The sequence below is a fragment of the Dromaius novaehollandiae genome, chromosome 5 (assembly GCF_036370855.1).
Source record: "Dromaius novaehollandiae isolate bDroNov1 chromosome 5, bDroNov1.hap1, whole genome shotgun sequence".
Classification (NCBI taxonomy): domain Eukaryota; kingdom Metazoa; phylum Chordata; class Aves; order Casuariiformes; family Dromaiidae; genus Dromaius; species Dromaius novaehollandiae.
Genome location: NC_088102.1, coordinates 14,464,262 through 14,480,556, shown reverse-complemented (window position 1 = coordinate 14,480,556; position 16,295 = coordinate 14,464,262). Strand labels below are relative to the sequence as shown.

The following is a 16,295-nucleotide window of genomic DNA, read 5'->3' as shown; positions in this document are numbered from 1 at the left end:
TCCACTGTGAGGAAATGTTAGAGCTGCTGCGGGTCTGTACTGATCATACAGGTTCTCGTTGACTCATTTCTCCTCTCTATTCCCCTCCTGTCGTCTTCCTCAGGAACTGAAGTGAACGCTGGATCTTTCTGTGCAATTGAATTTTTCAGAGTTGTCTGAATATCACTTCATCAAAATGATAATAACACAGCCTTAATGATAGATGTTTGCTATGTTAGTGGCTTTTCCCTTGCTCAGCGAGGGAATAACTGCTTACCTCATTGAAATATTTCAGTCTGTGATCGGATAATGTCACCTGGCAGCTGGCTAAGACTTTGGAGGAATCTCAGGTCAACAGAACCAGTACTGATACACTGAATACCAATAATACAAGCTATTTTTCTTGGGGAAATTAAGTTCTTGTGCAAAGGATCAACATAAGGCCTTTATATGCCATTTAAATACTACTACCTAAATCCAGAAATTGCACCATTACCCTCAGCCTTGTCCTAGATTGTCATATTTCAAATCTTTTTGTATCCTTTGCTGCTTTGCCAAAACTTTCAGTAAGGGTAACCGTTTCTGTCACACAGTCTCACTTGTTTGTTAGACTTACTTTGTTAGTTAGACTTAAAACTGCGAACTGTTAACCAAAAGGAAGCTGCTGAACTGCTTCTGTGGGAGCTCTCACTGCTGCATCTATCTGGCGTTAGATCAGAAGGCGGTATGTGGGTCCTTTGGTTCCCATTACATTATTTGTCCCCCGCCAAATTCATCTATGTTTAGTCATTTTTTGTTTCCATGACATAATTCTGTTCTGTGGTGAAGTGTGGAGCGTTATCCTCTGCCTGGCTGTAAAATCAGTACAGGCTTTGATTGGAAAAAAACTCTCTTTTTGTATTGGATTTCTGTTGCTGGTTGTGGCTTCTGAAATACTTTCAGTCTCCTTTTAGATGCCTTAAATCTGTCTCTGGGCACGAGAAGTTGCAGTCTTTGCTAAAAAGTCATAAGGAGGTACTTCTGTCTTGTGACTTTATAAGCCTCTGGAGGAATATTGCATCCAGTTTGTGCTGTGTGAAAATGGCAGATGATCAGTAAAGTTTGGGCATTTATTTTTGTATTTTGCCATTGCATGTGTGCATTAGACTTTTTAATGTCACTGCAAGGTCAGCTGGGTAATCGCATGCTGATCCTCGTTCGTGTGGACAGCATAGAATGATGTTCTGGGATCTTGCGGTCTAATATGGGAGTCTTCATAATTAATCAACCAGAAATGACACTATCTGTTATCTTATAGAATAGGTACAGATTGCTTTTACTGTCTGTAACGCTACAAGCAGCTGTGAAAGTGCTGGCTAAAAAATTCTGTTAAAGTTATTCTACTAAGACCTTTTGACAACTGACATTTACTGGATCTGAAAGCTTTCTGGAGGGTGTTTGCCTTTCAAGTCCTGCTGCCTGCACAGTGAACTCATTGAGGAGGGAGCCTTGACTTGAACAGTTGACTATTTGTTTGCATAGTGGCTTTTAAGGAGTTGCAGAAACTGGAAGACCAGACAGTGATTTTGTGAAGTCTGTTTCAAGGAGAATGAATGCTTGGAGGAAACAGTACATTGTAATAGCAGTTAGTTGTGTAGAAGGGTTTTTATTTTAGCCAGCATAAAAAATAAACACTAAGACTTCACGTAAAAATGCAGCCTCTTCCACTTGAATTCGAATTAGGTTAAGATTGGGGTTAACAAGAAAACAGAAGTTCAGACTTTCTTCATTTGCCTTTAGGGAATCTTGGCTAACTCTGACTTTGAAGGTGAAGTCCTGTTTTCCCACAAAGTCAGTGGCAAGACATTTAGCTTCCATGGGGCTACATCATCTGTGTCTAGCTGTTTGGATACTATATATAGTTAACATACTTCTGGTGAAGTACATACTAAAGATGGAAGATGACTTTTCTTCATGGTTGTATTCTTCTCCTCTCTGGTAGTTTTGATCCCTTATCAGATTGTAATCAAAAGCTACTTCTTTTCAGTCCATCTCTTTTTAAATGCTGATGGAATAATTAATTTACATCAGATTGTATAACAGTGGATGGAACTTGTGTGTGTTTTTGTGTACCTACAGTGTGTGTTTATTGTCACTGAACACTATCGCACTTGTTTAAAAGGAAATAAAGTGAAATCCAAAGTCATTAGTGCATTAAAAACCACCATGTCCCAAGATAAATTCAGATTTTCTTTGTTTTCAATGCTAATTCTTTCTCTTGAATGCTTTTGCTTTTCACCCCAGCCCTTTCTGTCTATACTTTTCAGAGACATGGGTTCGAACCTTGTAGTTACCTTGGCCTATCACAGATCACTGTGTGCTGGAGGTCTTGCTGCCTGGAGTTTGGCTTCTTTGCTGGTACCTCGGTGGCGCAGCCAGATCCCTTGAACGGGGTGGACCTCAGCTCTTCGGGAGCTGCAGGTTGGGTCTGGATATTATAGCCTCCAAACAAAATCCTCCGTGTGAGAACTTGTTTATTGTACTGGAAACTAGCTTTAGCAGTAAAAGCAGGAGGTAAGCCAAGGTGGGGAAGCAAGCCCAGAGGTGCCTTGAATTTGCTGTCTCCTCCAGACTTTCCCAGTCAGCATGTTCTCCCCCTGCGCCTAGATCATCACCTCCCAGATGAGGCAGCGAGGAGCTGATTTCCCAGGAACTGAACCTCCGTTATTTCCAGCAGTCCTCTCCCTTCATTCATTCTCCAGCTAGCAACCAAGTGTCTGGGTCCCTTCTCATTCTGCCTGGCCTGAGCTGGCATCCGTGATCCTCTCCTCTGTTAGGTGGCTGCACACGGTTATGGCACAGATGCTAAGACTAATTGAGTGAATATAAAATTACATGAAAAAGTGTTCTTCTGTTCCTCCTGAGCATGTTGGCGAGTTCAGCTGGAGCTGTGGAGAGGCTTGGTGAGGTCTCCTCGTGGGTTGAGTGCATCCTGGTGGGTAAGGTGCATACTATTCCTAGCAAACGGGTAATTGCAGTCTCCAAACCTGTGTTTTTTGTGTGTCCAAAATTTCCAGAAGGCAAGTGGCTTGCTATAGGGAAGATGAAGTCTGGCTCCTAGTGTTTTTGCTCCCCCCAAGCTGTGTTTGTTGAGACTGGGTCTGTAAAGCCTCTGCGCCGCGATGTTTTGGAGGGGCAGATGCTTTGTCTGCTGAGGTATTTTAGGAATGTGCCCTGTGCGCTTTGTTTGGGCTACTCCAAATATAGTAGATGTAAACTTCATCCTCATAACCCAAGCCTAGGGTAGCTGTTAACTCCCATTCCTTCCCGTTCTGCCACTTGCGCTTTGGCAGCGCCCATCTCTGTGTTTTGGTCCGTGTAGTCATCCTGAGGTGCGAAGGATGGTGAGCTTTGCCCACGGGTGCAAGAGTCTCCTGCCCGTTTGAACCTGCACGGCTCCGACCCGGGCGCTGCCCGCGCTGTTGCCGTGGAGATTGTGTGTCCCTGTTGCTAGGCAGCTGGAGCATCTTTAGTTACAGGCTGCAATTCCATGAAAATTTCAACTTTCCTTGTTCCCGTTTTCCTCCTTTCATTTTGAAAATGGGGCTGTTTTGGCTCTTAGCCTGCTTCATTCAGTCGCTCTGATGCGATTTGACAGCGTTAACTCTATAAAACTGAAGAAGCGCCTGTGGTATTGCAGATGGGATTTATGGCAACGAGTTCGGGGCTGAAGGAGTTAAGCTGGTTGGGAATAGGCTACAGAAGGGATGATTTCTAGTAGATAAACTACTTAAAATGGTCTGGCATTCATGGCAGGGGAGGTTTGTGGCTGTAATCTTTTGTTGCATCATTGATGGCTTTATGTGAATAAAAACACAGACTGTAATATCACTACAAGGTAAGAAAATCAGCTTGAATGGGCCTAATTAATCTCCTCAGTTACGATACATGCTTGTTTTCCTTTTGTCCTCCGCTTGCGTTTTCCGATTTTAATGTAGCATGCGAACAATAATTTAGCCATTGAGCCTGTCTGGTACCGTATTTGACTTATTTGGCTTGAATAATAAAGATATCAGCCTGTATTCTTGGAGTATACTGCATTAATCAGACTTGCTGGAATGATCACATGGTACTCTATCGCCTTTCCCTGGTAGCTGCTGCTTGTCAGCAGCTGGCTGAGCTGTAGGCTGCAGGCCAGTATCTGCATACCCTTTCTCTTCAGAATATTTCCAATATACTCTCTCTTCAGTATGCATTTTGCTGCAGTTTGACAAACTAAATGGTCCTGCTGCACGTTAAGAAGACTATTTTAAATTTCAGAGCATTTGTCTAGTTACTAGGCCATGTATGCATTTGAAGAATTCAGGTAGGCTCTCTGTTTTATACATCAGTGTGCTCGGTTTTTGTTCTCGCAAGGTTTTTGCTGTGTAATGTCAGTAAGCTCTACAGTTAGTTCTTCGATGTGCAGATATTTCTTGCATTTTAAAAGCTCTACCCTGTGCATGGGGAGAAGTGCTTGAAGGATAAGATGCAGGTAGACGGTAGCTAACCGCATGATGAAGTGCAAAGCTTGGTAATTGATTATATCTTGCACAAATTTCATAGCCATGCAGCCAGGAGCAGCAAGTACAGTGTAGTTATAAATATAAAACAGAAACTGTTCTGTTTAAAAGGGTCTTTGCTATTTTTGGTTCCTGAGAATCTGACAGATGCTCTTTTAGATTGAATACTGATTATGACAGAGAAGAAAAAAAATGATGCTTGGATTGTAGATAGAATTAGATTTTATGCTGCTGCAGAGTATACATGCCTGTTTTCCATAATCTTGTAGCTGCAGAATTCCGTATGAATTATTTAAAATACCAGTATGGTTAAGTTGGTTGCGTTTGGTTTGTTGTTTGCAAACATTGGAACTACCGAGATTGTTAGAGTATAAAATTAGCACCTTGTATTAAATATTGGTTTTGCTCAGTATTGCCTCTGCCCCCTCTCCCCCTCCATCCTCACCCCCGATATAACTCCTGTCCTTAGGCAAGTACTGAGGTCTCTTAAAACCATAGCAGATTTCTGAAGACACAACACAGAATTTCTGCCTTCACTAACCCAGCTGATTATTTTATCTGCAATGAAACAGTATTTGACTTTAAAATTTTCCCACCAGTAGTTTGGGGGGGGGGGGTGGGCTGCCACTTTTTTTCTGGTTCTGCTTAGTATACTCAGTTTCTCATAACCCACATTTTAAAATTGTTCAGATAGAATAGTGACAATGTTGTAACAGCATTAGGGATCACATCATCATATGTTTGTCTGTCTGTATATAATCATTGTAATATATCTTAAAAATACCCTTTCATTTTTTGATTCAAAAGGAGATTGTTTGACCAAGTGTGCAGCTAGATGAGAGGATGCATTGGCTTTGTACACACTGTTAGCATCCTGTACCAAATATTTTCAAATTAAACTTTAGAGCATCAGATAAAATATCAATAACATTATTTCTGTCTTTGGTTGGAGGAGTGAGTGTATTGGCTGTTTGCTTTATGTTTTGCTGATCAATTCTGTGTGGAAGTGAGCAGCTGTGTTAAAGGCAGTAACAGCACCAGCAGGAACTCCCCCCGCAAATGTCCTGATTCCAGACATAACCAGTGAAGAGAGAGCCTTGCAGCGAATACTTCTCCCGTTGTGAAATGCAGTGTGATGCTGTCTCAGTGAAAAGATTTTGCTGGAAGACCAGATAATGCTGTGTAACTGCAGTTGTCATAGGGTTGTCAGGAGATGCTCCACATCTTGACATAGCTGATTGTTGGCAGTAAATGGAGCTGCAAATGGGCCCAAAACTTACTGTGCCACTTGCTGTGCCCACGTAGTGAGTTGTATTTCACCAGGGAGGTTGGGTGGTGGTATTAATGGAAGGAAATTCTCAATAAATCTGCACTAGAAATAAATATGTTTTAAAAATTCTGTTTTAAAAGCTTTAGCTGTCTTTCAGTGGCCTTCCTAGATGTCTTGGACCAGGAATACACTCGCTTACTTTTACAGCAAGAATGGTTGAATGCTGATTACACACCCATTAGGCTTATTAAATTACTTGTCTTCTCTTAGACTTGCTTTGAAAATAGTATTAACACTCTGCGTGCAGACGGCTAGACCTTTTGGTTTTTTTAAATCTTCCTCACTGCTAGGGCTGTGGTTTTTGTGCAGCAGCATTTAAATGGCATTTATTTTATTAGGCATTTCAGTAGTGTTTTGTTAAGGTTGCATCTGCATGTAGATGAGGGTTTTTTTAATGGTAGGATTATTGTCATGCCTGTGGTTATACTACGTTTTGATGGGATCAAAACATATTAAAAAAAAAAAAGTTCTGGTTGCGCAGCTGCGTGGGAAGCGCGCTCCCGTGAACCCGGGGAGCCAGGCAGGCAGGTCGGCAGCTGGCCCTCTCCTCGCGACTGAGGGCCGCCCCAGGGTGCGAAGAGGCCCCGCGCGCTCCGCCGGTGCCACCTTTATGTGTGCGTTAAACGTGGAGTCGCCCTCCCCGGCAGCCCGAGCGCCACCGCAGCTGGGTGCCCGCGGGCAGGGTGCTGAGGTGCCGGCCGTCCGGCGTCCCCGTGCGCTGGGTCTCCCCGCAGCGGCGTGGCGTTGGTGAAACGCTTGTTTGTCGAGTCCGTAGGGGTGAAACAACCGCCGTGGTTCCTGGGTGGATGAGCAGAAACTTGAGCGTCAGAAAAAATCCAGGGGTCGATCCACTGATGGGCTTGTAGCGCCTTGCATAGGCCAAGCTCAGTTCATGGTCCTGTTGGGGAGAAACTAATATCCCCTGAACAGCTTCAGTCATGTTTAAAGGGTGTTAAAGGAGCTAAACCTGTTCTGTTTGTATAAGCTGCTGTCTTATGCGAGATGCCCATTGGGACCATTTGCTCACTGATGTTCCTTACTGCCTTCACAGACTCCCCAACCTCATGTGTGTTTTGCTTATAACCGGAGGTAACTGTTGGTCAGGTATGGTTTTGGGACCTCCTGCTTATCTCGCTGTCACAGGGCGACTTTGCATGTGAAGCTGAGAGGAGGGGTTGTACATTTGGCCATGAATGGTGCTTTGCGTTTTCTGTGTTGACTCCAGGTTTAGCTCTCTAGCAGCAGAACACAAATGCTGGGGTTTTTTTCCTTTTCATGCCATGTCTTTATCTTTGTGGGATATTACTTAGCTTTCTTCACAGTGAACTAATGTCTATTTCTGATACACCGCCCACCATGGCATCTCAGTATTTTTAACCTGCATCTTCTATTCCCCATCCACTGAGCAAAACTGAGAACGCTACAAAGAGGAAAATTAGTCTCTCGAAGTAGCTGGTTATGAATAGAGGAAACAAAATCCACCGATGAAGAGAAAGCAAAGTTCAAAATGCTCTTCAGTACAGAAATTCTGGTTTCCCGTTGTGCATGGAGAACCTCTCACCCGATGAGCTCAAAACCAGCAGCAGCAGTCCGGCAGCAGAGACTAGCTGTTCCCCCGTGCCTCTGCGCAAACGGAGGCACTGAGTTTACCTGATTTACGAGCATTTCAAAACCGAGTTCAACTGCAGAATTGGAATTGAAGCCAGGAATCCTGACTTGTAAGCCTCTCCTTTCACTGCTGTCACCTTAAAAAGTAAACCCCATAAGGTAATGAAGAGTTCAGTTTGTAGTGGCGTTCTGCAAAAGCAGATCCCGGCAGCAGGTGCCCGTGGAATTGCCTCCTCCAACTTCTGGCTGCAGTATTCACTGCGCTTCTGCCAACAACTCAAATGAATACCTCGAGGGTAGGTGGCAAGTCTATTAAAAAATAATAATAAAGGATGAGCAACATCATTTTGTAAAGGTGGACTTGATATTAAAACCTGAAGCGAAGGCAGATGGCTTTTCCTCCCCCTTCCCCAAAGAAATAGCAACATTGTCTACGGAAAGGACAGAAGCCCGGTGCCCTGGAGGGGTGCAGGCCAAGCTTTTGTGGCTCGTCCTGCTGAAAATTCATAAGAAGGAGGCCTCTTAAATAGTCCTGATTTTCAAAAGTGCGACCACTGTTTGAAAAGCCAAACCACTTCAGGAAGCCATAGATGAGGCCCTTGAAATGATTTTGCTTGTGTTGTGAATTGCCCTTTGAAAAAAATAAGGTCTGCTTTTCTTTTCTGCAAGAAATATGATCATATTGATGAGCGAGAATCAGCAGAAGAGCTGCGGAAGGAGTATTTTGACTGCCACAAGAGCATAGCTTTTGTGCAGAGAGGTAATGGGACTGCAGCACTGACAGAAAGTGGAAGAATTCATTTTTCTGAATCTGTGACTTTGACCTCCCAGGTTAGATGGAGCAGCTAGTGAAAAACACACCAAATAGTATAGTTAGTCTTTTCTGACAAGAGTGAAAAAGAATCAAAAAGTAATTGTCACTGAAAACAAAAACAAAAGGAGCACAGAAGTTTAAAATGGAGAATAACCCAAGGCTTAAAGGTTTGGATGGTATTTTGTCCAAATGTAATTGCTGGCAGTGTCTCAGCCCCTTCTAACCTGCATTGCTGAACTAACTGATTGCCGTGTCATGTTCAAAATATCCTTTAGGTGTGTAATAACTAACTACAACAACCAATTTGTGGACCTAAAAGCAGCAAGTGAGCAGTTCAGCAGGCAAGTGAAGCTGCAGGCCAGCCGAGTCCCTGCTTGCTTAACGCTTGCTCCTCCTTGGACTATTTCTTCCAGCAAATCAGCTAGTTACATTCCTTTCTTTTGTCCTTATGTGAATACAAGGAAATTGAATGCAAAACTTGATAAAAATACATTGTTGAAACAGAAGCTTTTGATTACACTCAGGAATTGGCCGGTCTTGTTGTTCGAGTTGCAAATGTGAATAGCCCATATGATGCGTCTCATCAGAGAAGAAGCATGTGCCTGGAGGGGCCAAGTTACAGTTGCTGTCAGATCCGTAATACCTTTTGCATCTTTATTCAGTTAAGAGTTCACCCGTAATTTTGGGACCAAGAGGCCAAATTCTGTGGGCTTGTTGTGAGCCAAACTTGCACTCAATCAAAAAAGAAGAAAAGGAGCCAGTTAGCTCTTCTTGCTGAAGGTGGTTGCCTCAAACCTGACCCTTTGATATTTGAAATAGATTTTAAATAGATGATTTTTGGACAGTTGTTATTTATCCACACAAAGCATAAACCCTGAGGAAATGTTGCTTCTTTATACAGCAGCTTGAATCAAATGTTTTTGCTGACATATTTTTCCTTGCGAGAACTGACACTGCAGTTGCCACACATTTCGTTGGTTTAGCACTGATATATTTGAAGAGAAGGAGAGTCATACTTCTAAGGAAGTAATACTAGAATGGAGTTGCTGGAAATGAAAATAAGCACATACTGTTCTCATAATTGCTATGTTGTAATATTTCTACTGAAGAGAGAAATAGCTAGAGACTTTTTGTTAAAGATTGTGGGGTTATGTTTGGCCAGATTTAAGAGGAAAATATGCTGGTGCCTGAGGGGGGTAGCTTTATCCTAGATATAAACGTGAAAGTAAATTTATCCCAGGATATTTGTTGGATTAGAAGAGCTTCAGTGTGTATGTTAGGAGGTAAATTCCAGTCACACTAAAATCAATGTAAACTGTGTGTCTGTATGTATTTAGTGCCTGAAAAATGGGGCTGCCTATGAAAGTGTGCTGCGTTCCCATCTTTTCCCCACTCCAGCTGTACACCCTGCATAGCAGCTGTCTCACTGGTGCCGAAGACTTGCAGCTACCTGTGATCTGCTGCAGTATAGTTACTTTATAAAAGCAAGACATTTCCTCTCCATCCCGCTTGCCTTCTGAGTTTGGCAACATGATTTTTTTGCATTCTTCTTTTCTCTCTCATCCCATATGCATTTCTTTTTTTAAGCCACCCTTGTAGTAATACTCACAACCAAGAAGTGGCTGCTGTTGTTTAACTAGGATCCAGACACACTTTTCTGAATTGCAGCCAGTTGTGCATGGAAATTTATGTCAATCTTTAAAATGAAAACAAATAGCAAGTATGAATGGCACCTTTAATGAACAGAATTAACTTAATGATAATTTCTAAATCAACCTATGGCATCCTTAGAGAAAGTCATTCTCAGTCTAGGCTGCCTCCTCCTAGTCTTGAAGGTAAAGTCTATGATGAATCTTTGATTCCTGCAGAATACCGCCCTGGACGTGGGAGCAGGGATCTGGGCGTGGAGCTGGACAGCATGACCAGTGCCTCTCTCTTTTAGCACAGGAGGGAGCTTAGGACCTTGCAAAACCTGCCACCACCTCCTCACAAGCACTATATTAATCAACTAGAAGTGAAGAAAAATATGGTGTCCATAGGGTAAAAAAAAGAAAGCTAAGCCAGACAGGGAATACTTCAGACGCACTTTTTGTCTAAGGACCTCAAAGTGCTTTTAAAGAATAAACCTTTCATTGTCCTATTAAGATTTTTGTGTGGGAACAGGCAGAAACTAAACTAAAACAAAATGATGAAGCTTTTTCATATTCATGTGCTGTAGTGTTTGCTCACAAGATAATGCAGAATTAAAATAAAATGTTTAGAGTTTCTTCTCTTTAAGGTTTTATTAATAGTTGTAGATTAGTAGCTGAGAGTAGAACGGTAGAAGAAGCTGGAGAGCTTCTTTGCACCAACCATGGACAACTTGGGTTTAGTTTCATGCTGGGGACTGCATAGTCCCCAAGCACAGCTGGGCTTGTCTCCTTCAGAAACCAGTGCTTCCTTCTGCTGGAGACCCATTTGGCTCAGGTAATGTTATCAGAAGAAAATTTTATGCATTGGATATTTTCTCAAAACATCAGGAAATAGAGGTAACAGCCCCTCAAAGCTGGCGTTTCAGCTCTTTGTTGCAGCTCGTGTAGAGAAGGGGAAGGTAAGGAGAATGGAAAGTCTGTAAAATACCTAATTTCTTTCCATCTAGGTGCAATGAGAGCAAAATTGTACTGTGAAGAAGAAATGGCTTGGGTGAGGGGAGCATGGAGGAAAACCTTCTCAGGTGATAGCTGCACTTAGTAAATGGCGTTAATACTCCAAAGTGCTGTGAAGTTTGGGAGTTAATGGCCCAGAAGAGATCATGGTTAAGCCTGCCTCAAGGGTGATGGTTCTGTTTCATGAAAGCAGAGTTGAGGGTTTTAGTCTGAAACGAGATGAGAATAAAACTTTTCCAACCTTTCTTTTGTGAAAGTATATACTTGGATACTTCTCTGTTGTTAGACACTGCGGTATAAAAGTTTTGGTTTGGACTGACACTGTAGTTTGGTGTCTTGATATTGGTTCAGGAGATGAGACTTAGATTAAAATTCTACCTTGCCTGATTCTGGATGGCTTGGGATGAAAAACTATTCTGAAAACCACATCTGTGTGATTTTAAGTCCAAGTCTTCCCACGTCCTAGCCAAGTGTCTTAGGCATTTAGCTACAGCGCTTGAGAGAGTGTGCTGTCTTAAATGAAAACCAGTGTATTTCCATAAAACATACTATTGTAGTACTGTTATAACAGTCACGGTCTAAGGATATAAGAGCGGCAGTATTTGAAGGGAGAGAGAGTATCTTTTATTAAACTGGCTAGTATAATTGGAGAAAACAGACAAGCTTATGATTACACAAGTCTTTTTACAGATCTGAAACGGATGTTTCCAACAAAGGAGCTAAGAAGATACCAAAAAACACCCAGAAGAAGGATAATTCTCTGAAGTAAAACTTCTGCTTTGCTTTTCTTTAAAGTATCAGTTCTTAGCAACGTCATAAGGCCCAGGACTAATTTCCCATTAAACTTGTCTGTGGGAGAGAAGGAAAAAGAGGAAAAAATCATGCTTGAATGGAGTAAAAGGAAAAAACAGCAGATAAAAGGTTACAGAAAGAAGCAACGGAAACTTTTGTTTCAGACCTGAAGAGGGTTTTTATATCTAAAAGCTTGTCCATTTTTTCTGACTGTGAGTTGACATGATAGAAGGAATATTCCTGCAAACCTTGCCTCCGCAGAACATCTTTGCTTGATGAGACAGCACTTTCTGATGTTTCATGCTAACTGCATTTTGTGTAGTTAACGCTGTTCTGCCCAGCTATCGCATCTTTGCTGTTGTTTGGCTAGGGGCTATTTCTTCTAAATTTGGGTTAAAATGCCAGTTAACAGATAAAGCCTCTTTTTGATATCCATTACAAATTATTTGAGATCAAAGTCGCATTCTCCTTTTAATTGGGGAGGGGAAATCTAAGGATCATATTTCAAAAATACAAGAAAAATTCATTTTACATGGATCAGACTTTCCCAAGTGTTCAGCTGGTAGCTGCTCATTCTAGGGAGGAGGGCCTGGCAGATGCTGTTCACTAAGAAATTTGGCCTTTGTGTTTAAAGATGTGGAATGTTTGAGTTCTTTGAAAACTTATCTTTGTTTTGAGACCTAAACCATGTGGAAAATTTCATTCTAAAATGAAATTTTATGTGGACTGCAGGATGAAGGAGGTGGGCATTTTGACCCTAATATTGTAGAAGCTGCTATGTTCTTGCATCTATGATTTTTAAGTGTGCCAGGTCCCTGGCAGAAATATGAGGCTGATGAAGATTTCTTCCCCAAGAACACACTGAAATTGGGACGTGATGGCTACAGTATGCCTTATGCGATTTTTGCATGATCAGTAAGATGTCTTAATAAATGTTTGCAATTGCTGAAATGGTACAGGTAGGCAATGGTGGTCAACAGCCATTTCAGACATGAACAAACATCAGCGACAAAGTCAAAAAAGTCATGTGTAACCCTAGAAGAATGCTGTTAGAGCAAATGAAATGTAGTTTGTCTGTGACATTATCACCACAGAAAGAGGCTATTGCCTAGAGCCTGTGCCTTAGGTCACATGCAGACAGTTACAATACTACTTGGGCATAAATAAATGCATGTCCCAGTTACGCCAAATGATTGCAGTGTCACTATATGTGCTTTGAAAACAGAGAGTACAGCCCAAGCTTAACCTTGGTTTAAAGCAAGTAAAGCTGTCCATTGAGTCAAATCTAAGTGTCCTGCATGGTGCAACTGGACTCAAACTTTTAGGGCATTGGGACATTTTTGTTGCAAGAGGAAAAATCAAGTAATTTAGGAATTGTGAGTACTTAGTACTAGGAGTGGGGGAAAAACACGCAAAAACGTCTTTGGAAAAGGATCTCCCTCAAAGCATGAGGGTTACACTTCAAAGACTTGTTAGATGACATTACTGGCTCTAGTAATAGGCAGTATACTGATATCAGTAGTTCCATTATAGTCATTTTTAGCTACTCCAAATAACTAATGTTAATTCCAAATTCACTCCAACAGTTTGTTCATAAAACAAAGGTACACATTTATGTAAACTGCTATAAAGCACAGCATGAAAAGGAGGAGAAGGAAAACACTTGCTTACAAAAAAAAAGGTCAAAGACAACTCATGGGGTGCAGCACATGTAAGATATCTAAATAATTTTACATGAAAAAGAATGCCTGATTTAGTGTGGAAATCTTGACATTGCTGACAAAGAGGAAACATTATCCTGGTTTTGAAGGCTGAAGTAAGAGAAAATCAGTCTTGAAGTAAGATGTGATTTTCCAGCGCTGAGAGTTATTAAATGATGGGATTGTTCAGAAGGGGAAGAGTGGCGTCTGAGAGTTGCTCTTGCCTGTCTTTATCAGATAACATTTTCTCCCCAAAACAGGATCAAATTTATGCCCATTGGTGCGAAAGGGTTGGGAATGGATAGTGGTGGCCTTGGGCTGTGTAGCTGAATCCCCACATCTGCCCGCATCCTGCCTGAGCTCCAGACATACTTGTGTCACTGCGGCTCTACGTCAGCATAACACCTACCGCCAAATACTCCATTGGCTGCTGCTGTGTGTGTGGGCGAGGGGAGAACAAGGGGTCAGGAAAAGACCTTTTTTCCCCAGTAGATATGTAATTTGGCTTCCAGGGTCTGGGATTTGTTTTGTTTTGCTTTTTTGGTTTGCTCACTATGAAACATCAGAGGTCATCCTTGCTGACTGGGGCTGTGAGCATGGCAGCCCAGCGCTTGCCAACCAGTATTTTTACTACTTGTTTCCTCGCTCCCCCATCGGTTTCCCCAGTATGTGTTGTGGTCCATATACAGCAATCATCTGGTAATGCTTTGCCAAGTTTAAGTTGCTGGTGCATTCTCAAGACCTCTGAAAGCTTTAAAATCTTTATCTGCAAATGACACGTACATAAATAAAAACAAACCATCTGTGAGCTCAGTCAGTTTTTTTTAGCTGTTCACTGGTACTTTAAAAGGAAGGATGATACTATATCTTTTAGTGTGTGCCATGAACAGAAACTTGATTTTCAAGAATGCATTTTGAGACATGCCTACTATTTTATTCTCTATTGAGTCCATCTGGTAGAAGAGCTGTTAAGAAAAAAGAGTGCAAGGAGGTTAAAACCCTGCCATTGCATTGCTACGGTAGAAAAATATGCAGAGTACCTGCAGTCTCGGTCAAAAATGATGACTACCAGAAAGTATATTGCAGGGCTGTCTGTGCTGAGCAGATTACTTGATCAGAGACTCCTTCAGATGTTTGAGCTCAGCCATGGATGCTTAAGTAAAAAGTGAGAAACTTGACTAAGACTGCTCAGTGAAACCATTATTAATCTTTAAAGGAGGCAATGAAGCAAAGATTAGATGTAGCTGGGTGTGGAAAATAGCTGTGGAAACAGGTGTCGCTTGTCACTTTGAGTTTTACTTCTGCATTGGAGTGAACTTGCATAGTGGCTACTGCAAGCCAGAGAAATCTGGGTCTGCTCTAGAAATTGTGCATCGAGGAAGATGGGCTGGAATAGTCATCTGTTCTTTGCATTTGGTGTTTAGTGTGCAGCCTCTAGTCTTCAATGCAAAATCTCTGTAACCTTGAGAGAGGATCAAATCTGACAGTGACGACTGAGCCAGCGAACTGAGGATTTGTCTCTAATGCTGAGATTTAATGCAGATGCTACCAGAAATGATGCATGTGTGGCTGTTTGGGCACAGGGGACTGTGTGCATCAAACAACGAGCAGCGCAGCATGGTACCTACCCGTTTGCTCCTGCTGTTTTTAAGGGTGTTTGCAGTGACGTGCTCAGTCCCACCGTGGGTGACGGGTGGAAGTGTTTGTGGGGCGCGAGGGTCCCTGTTTAAACAAAAAGGGGAGCAGAGCCATGATGTGATTACAGCTTTGGGGGGACACACAAATTCATGTCTAACAGCTGGTGAGTAACTGGTCTGAAATCTGTCAAATAAAATGGAAGTCACTTATCTGTGTGTTAGAGCTGGAGAAGTGGAGGTACTGGGTGTCCTAAATCCATGTCAGAGCTGAGAGTAGGACTGATGAGTGAGATCCTGGCTCCAGCAGCATTGCTGTCCTGCATTGCACCGGGCCAAGGATGTCTTCACTGTGAAGCATGGCTGTATGTATGCATACATACGCATACACATGCTTACATATGTACATTCATTTGTGTGTGTACGTGTTGCTGCGTCATACTGTAAATGCAAGCCATTTTCCAAATTAAAATATCTTTTATCTTGTGTTATGTGAGCATTTTCCTTGAGATTTTGTTGGTGGGATTTTAAGAATGGAAGATGGAGACAGTGACACTTTGTTTCGATTTTCAGTCCAAGTTGTTGTGTACAGTGATTCAAGTGTGGTTTCTAGATGGGAATTATTCATTTTTGTCCATTAGACTTGGCAAAAGCCCGAAGATGCGCTTGCATTACTAAAATTCAAATCTATTTGTCTGGTAAACTTAATGGCAGGATGTGTGGGCTTGTGTGTGTATATGTGTATATCTGTATATATATATATATATATATATATAGTCATTTAGGCAGAAAGTAAAAATGATTGTTTTGCATTAGTACATGATTTGAACAGGCAACAGAAAAGGGAGCATGTTGGTAAACTTGCAGAGTGTCAGAACAGAAGATACAAATCCCAGAAAAATAAGGATATGAATACCATTGGGGAGAACTATCCAAAAAAACAGCGTAAGCATATTTGTTTCAGCTGTTTTAAAGGTAAATATCAGATAAATGCTGTCTTTGCAATGATAATTATGATGGTGTACATGTAATAGTTATTAGTACCTCTGTTTTGACGAGGGGCGCTGGAATCCCAGAACACTTTAAAGATGTTAATCAATTAAGACTCTTAATGTTCCTGAGGGATTGTTATAATTATCCCTGCTTTGCAGTTAGTAGGAGAAATGGGGTTAAATGACATGCCAAAGGTCAGATTCCAGATTAGCTGTAGTGCTGCAAATAGAAATCGTGACTTAGACTCTTTCAATCCCTA

The 16,295-nt window shown here is 41.8% G+C and overlaps 1 protein-coding gene across 2 annotated transcripts in view; it reads left to right on the top strand.

Moving 5' to 3' along the window:
• Positions 1 to 16,295, top strand: part of EVL (Enah/Vasp-like) — a 152,033-nt gene that overhangs the window by 19,527 nt on the left and 116,211 nt on the right. Inside the window, exon 1 of one of the 2 annotated variants that reach the window (XM_064512080.1) lies at positions 4,287 to 4,324. The exons of the other annotated variant lie outside the window; for it this stretch is intronic. Within the exon in view, the coding sequence (XP_064368150.1) occupies positions 4,302 to 4,324 (23 nt within the window). The 5' untranslated portion in view covers positions 4,287 to 4,301. Of the gene's footprint in view, positions 1 to 4,286; positions 4,325 to 16,295 lie in introns of those variants that run through there. 2 annotated transcript variants of the gene reach the window in all.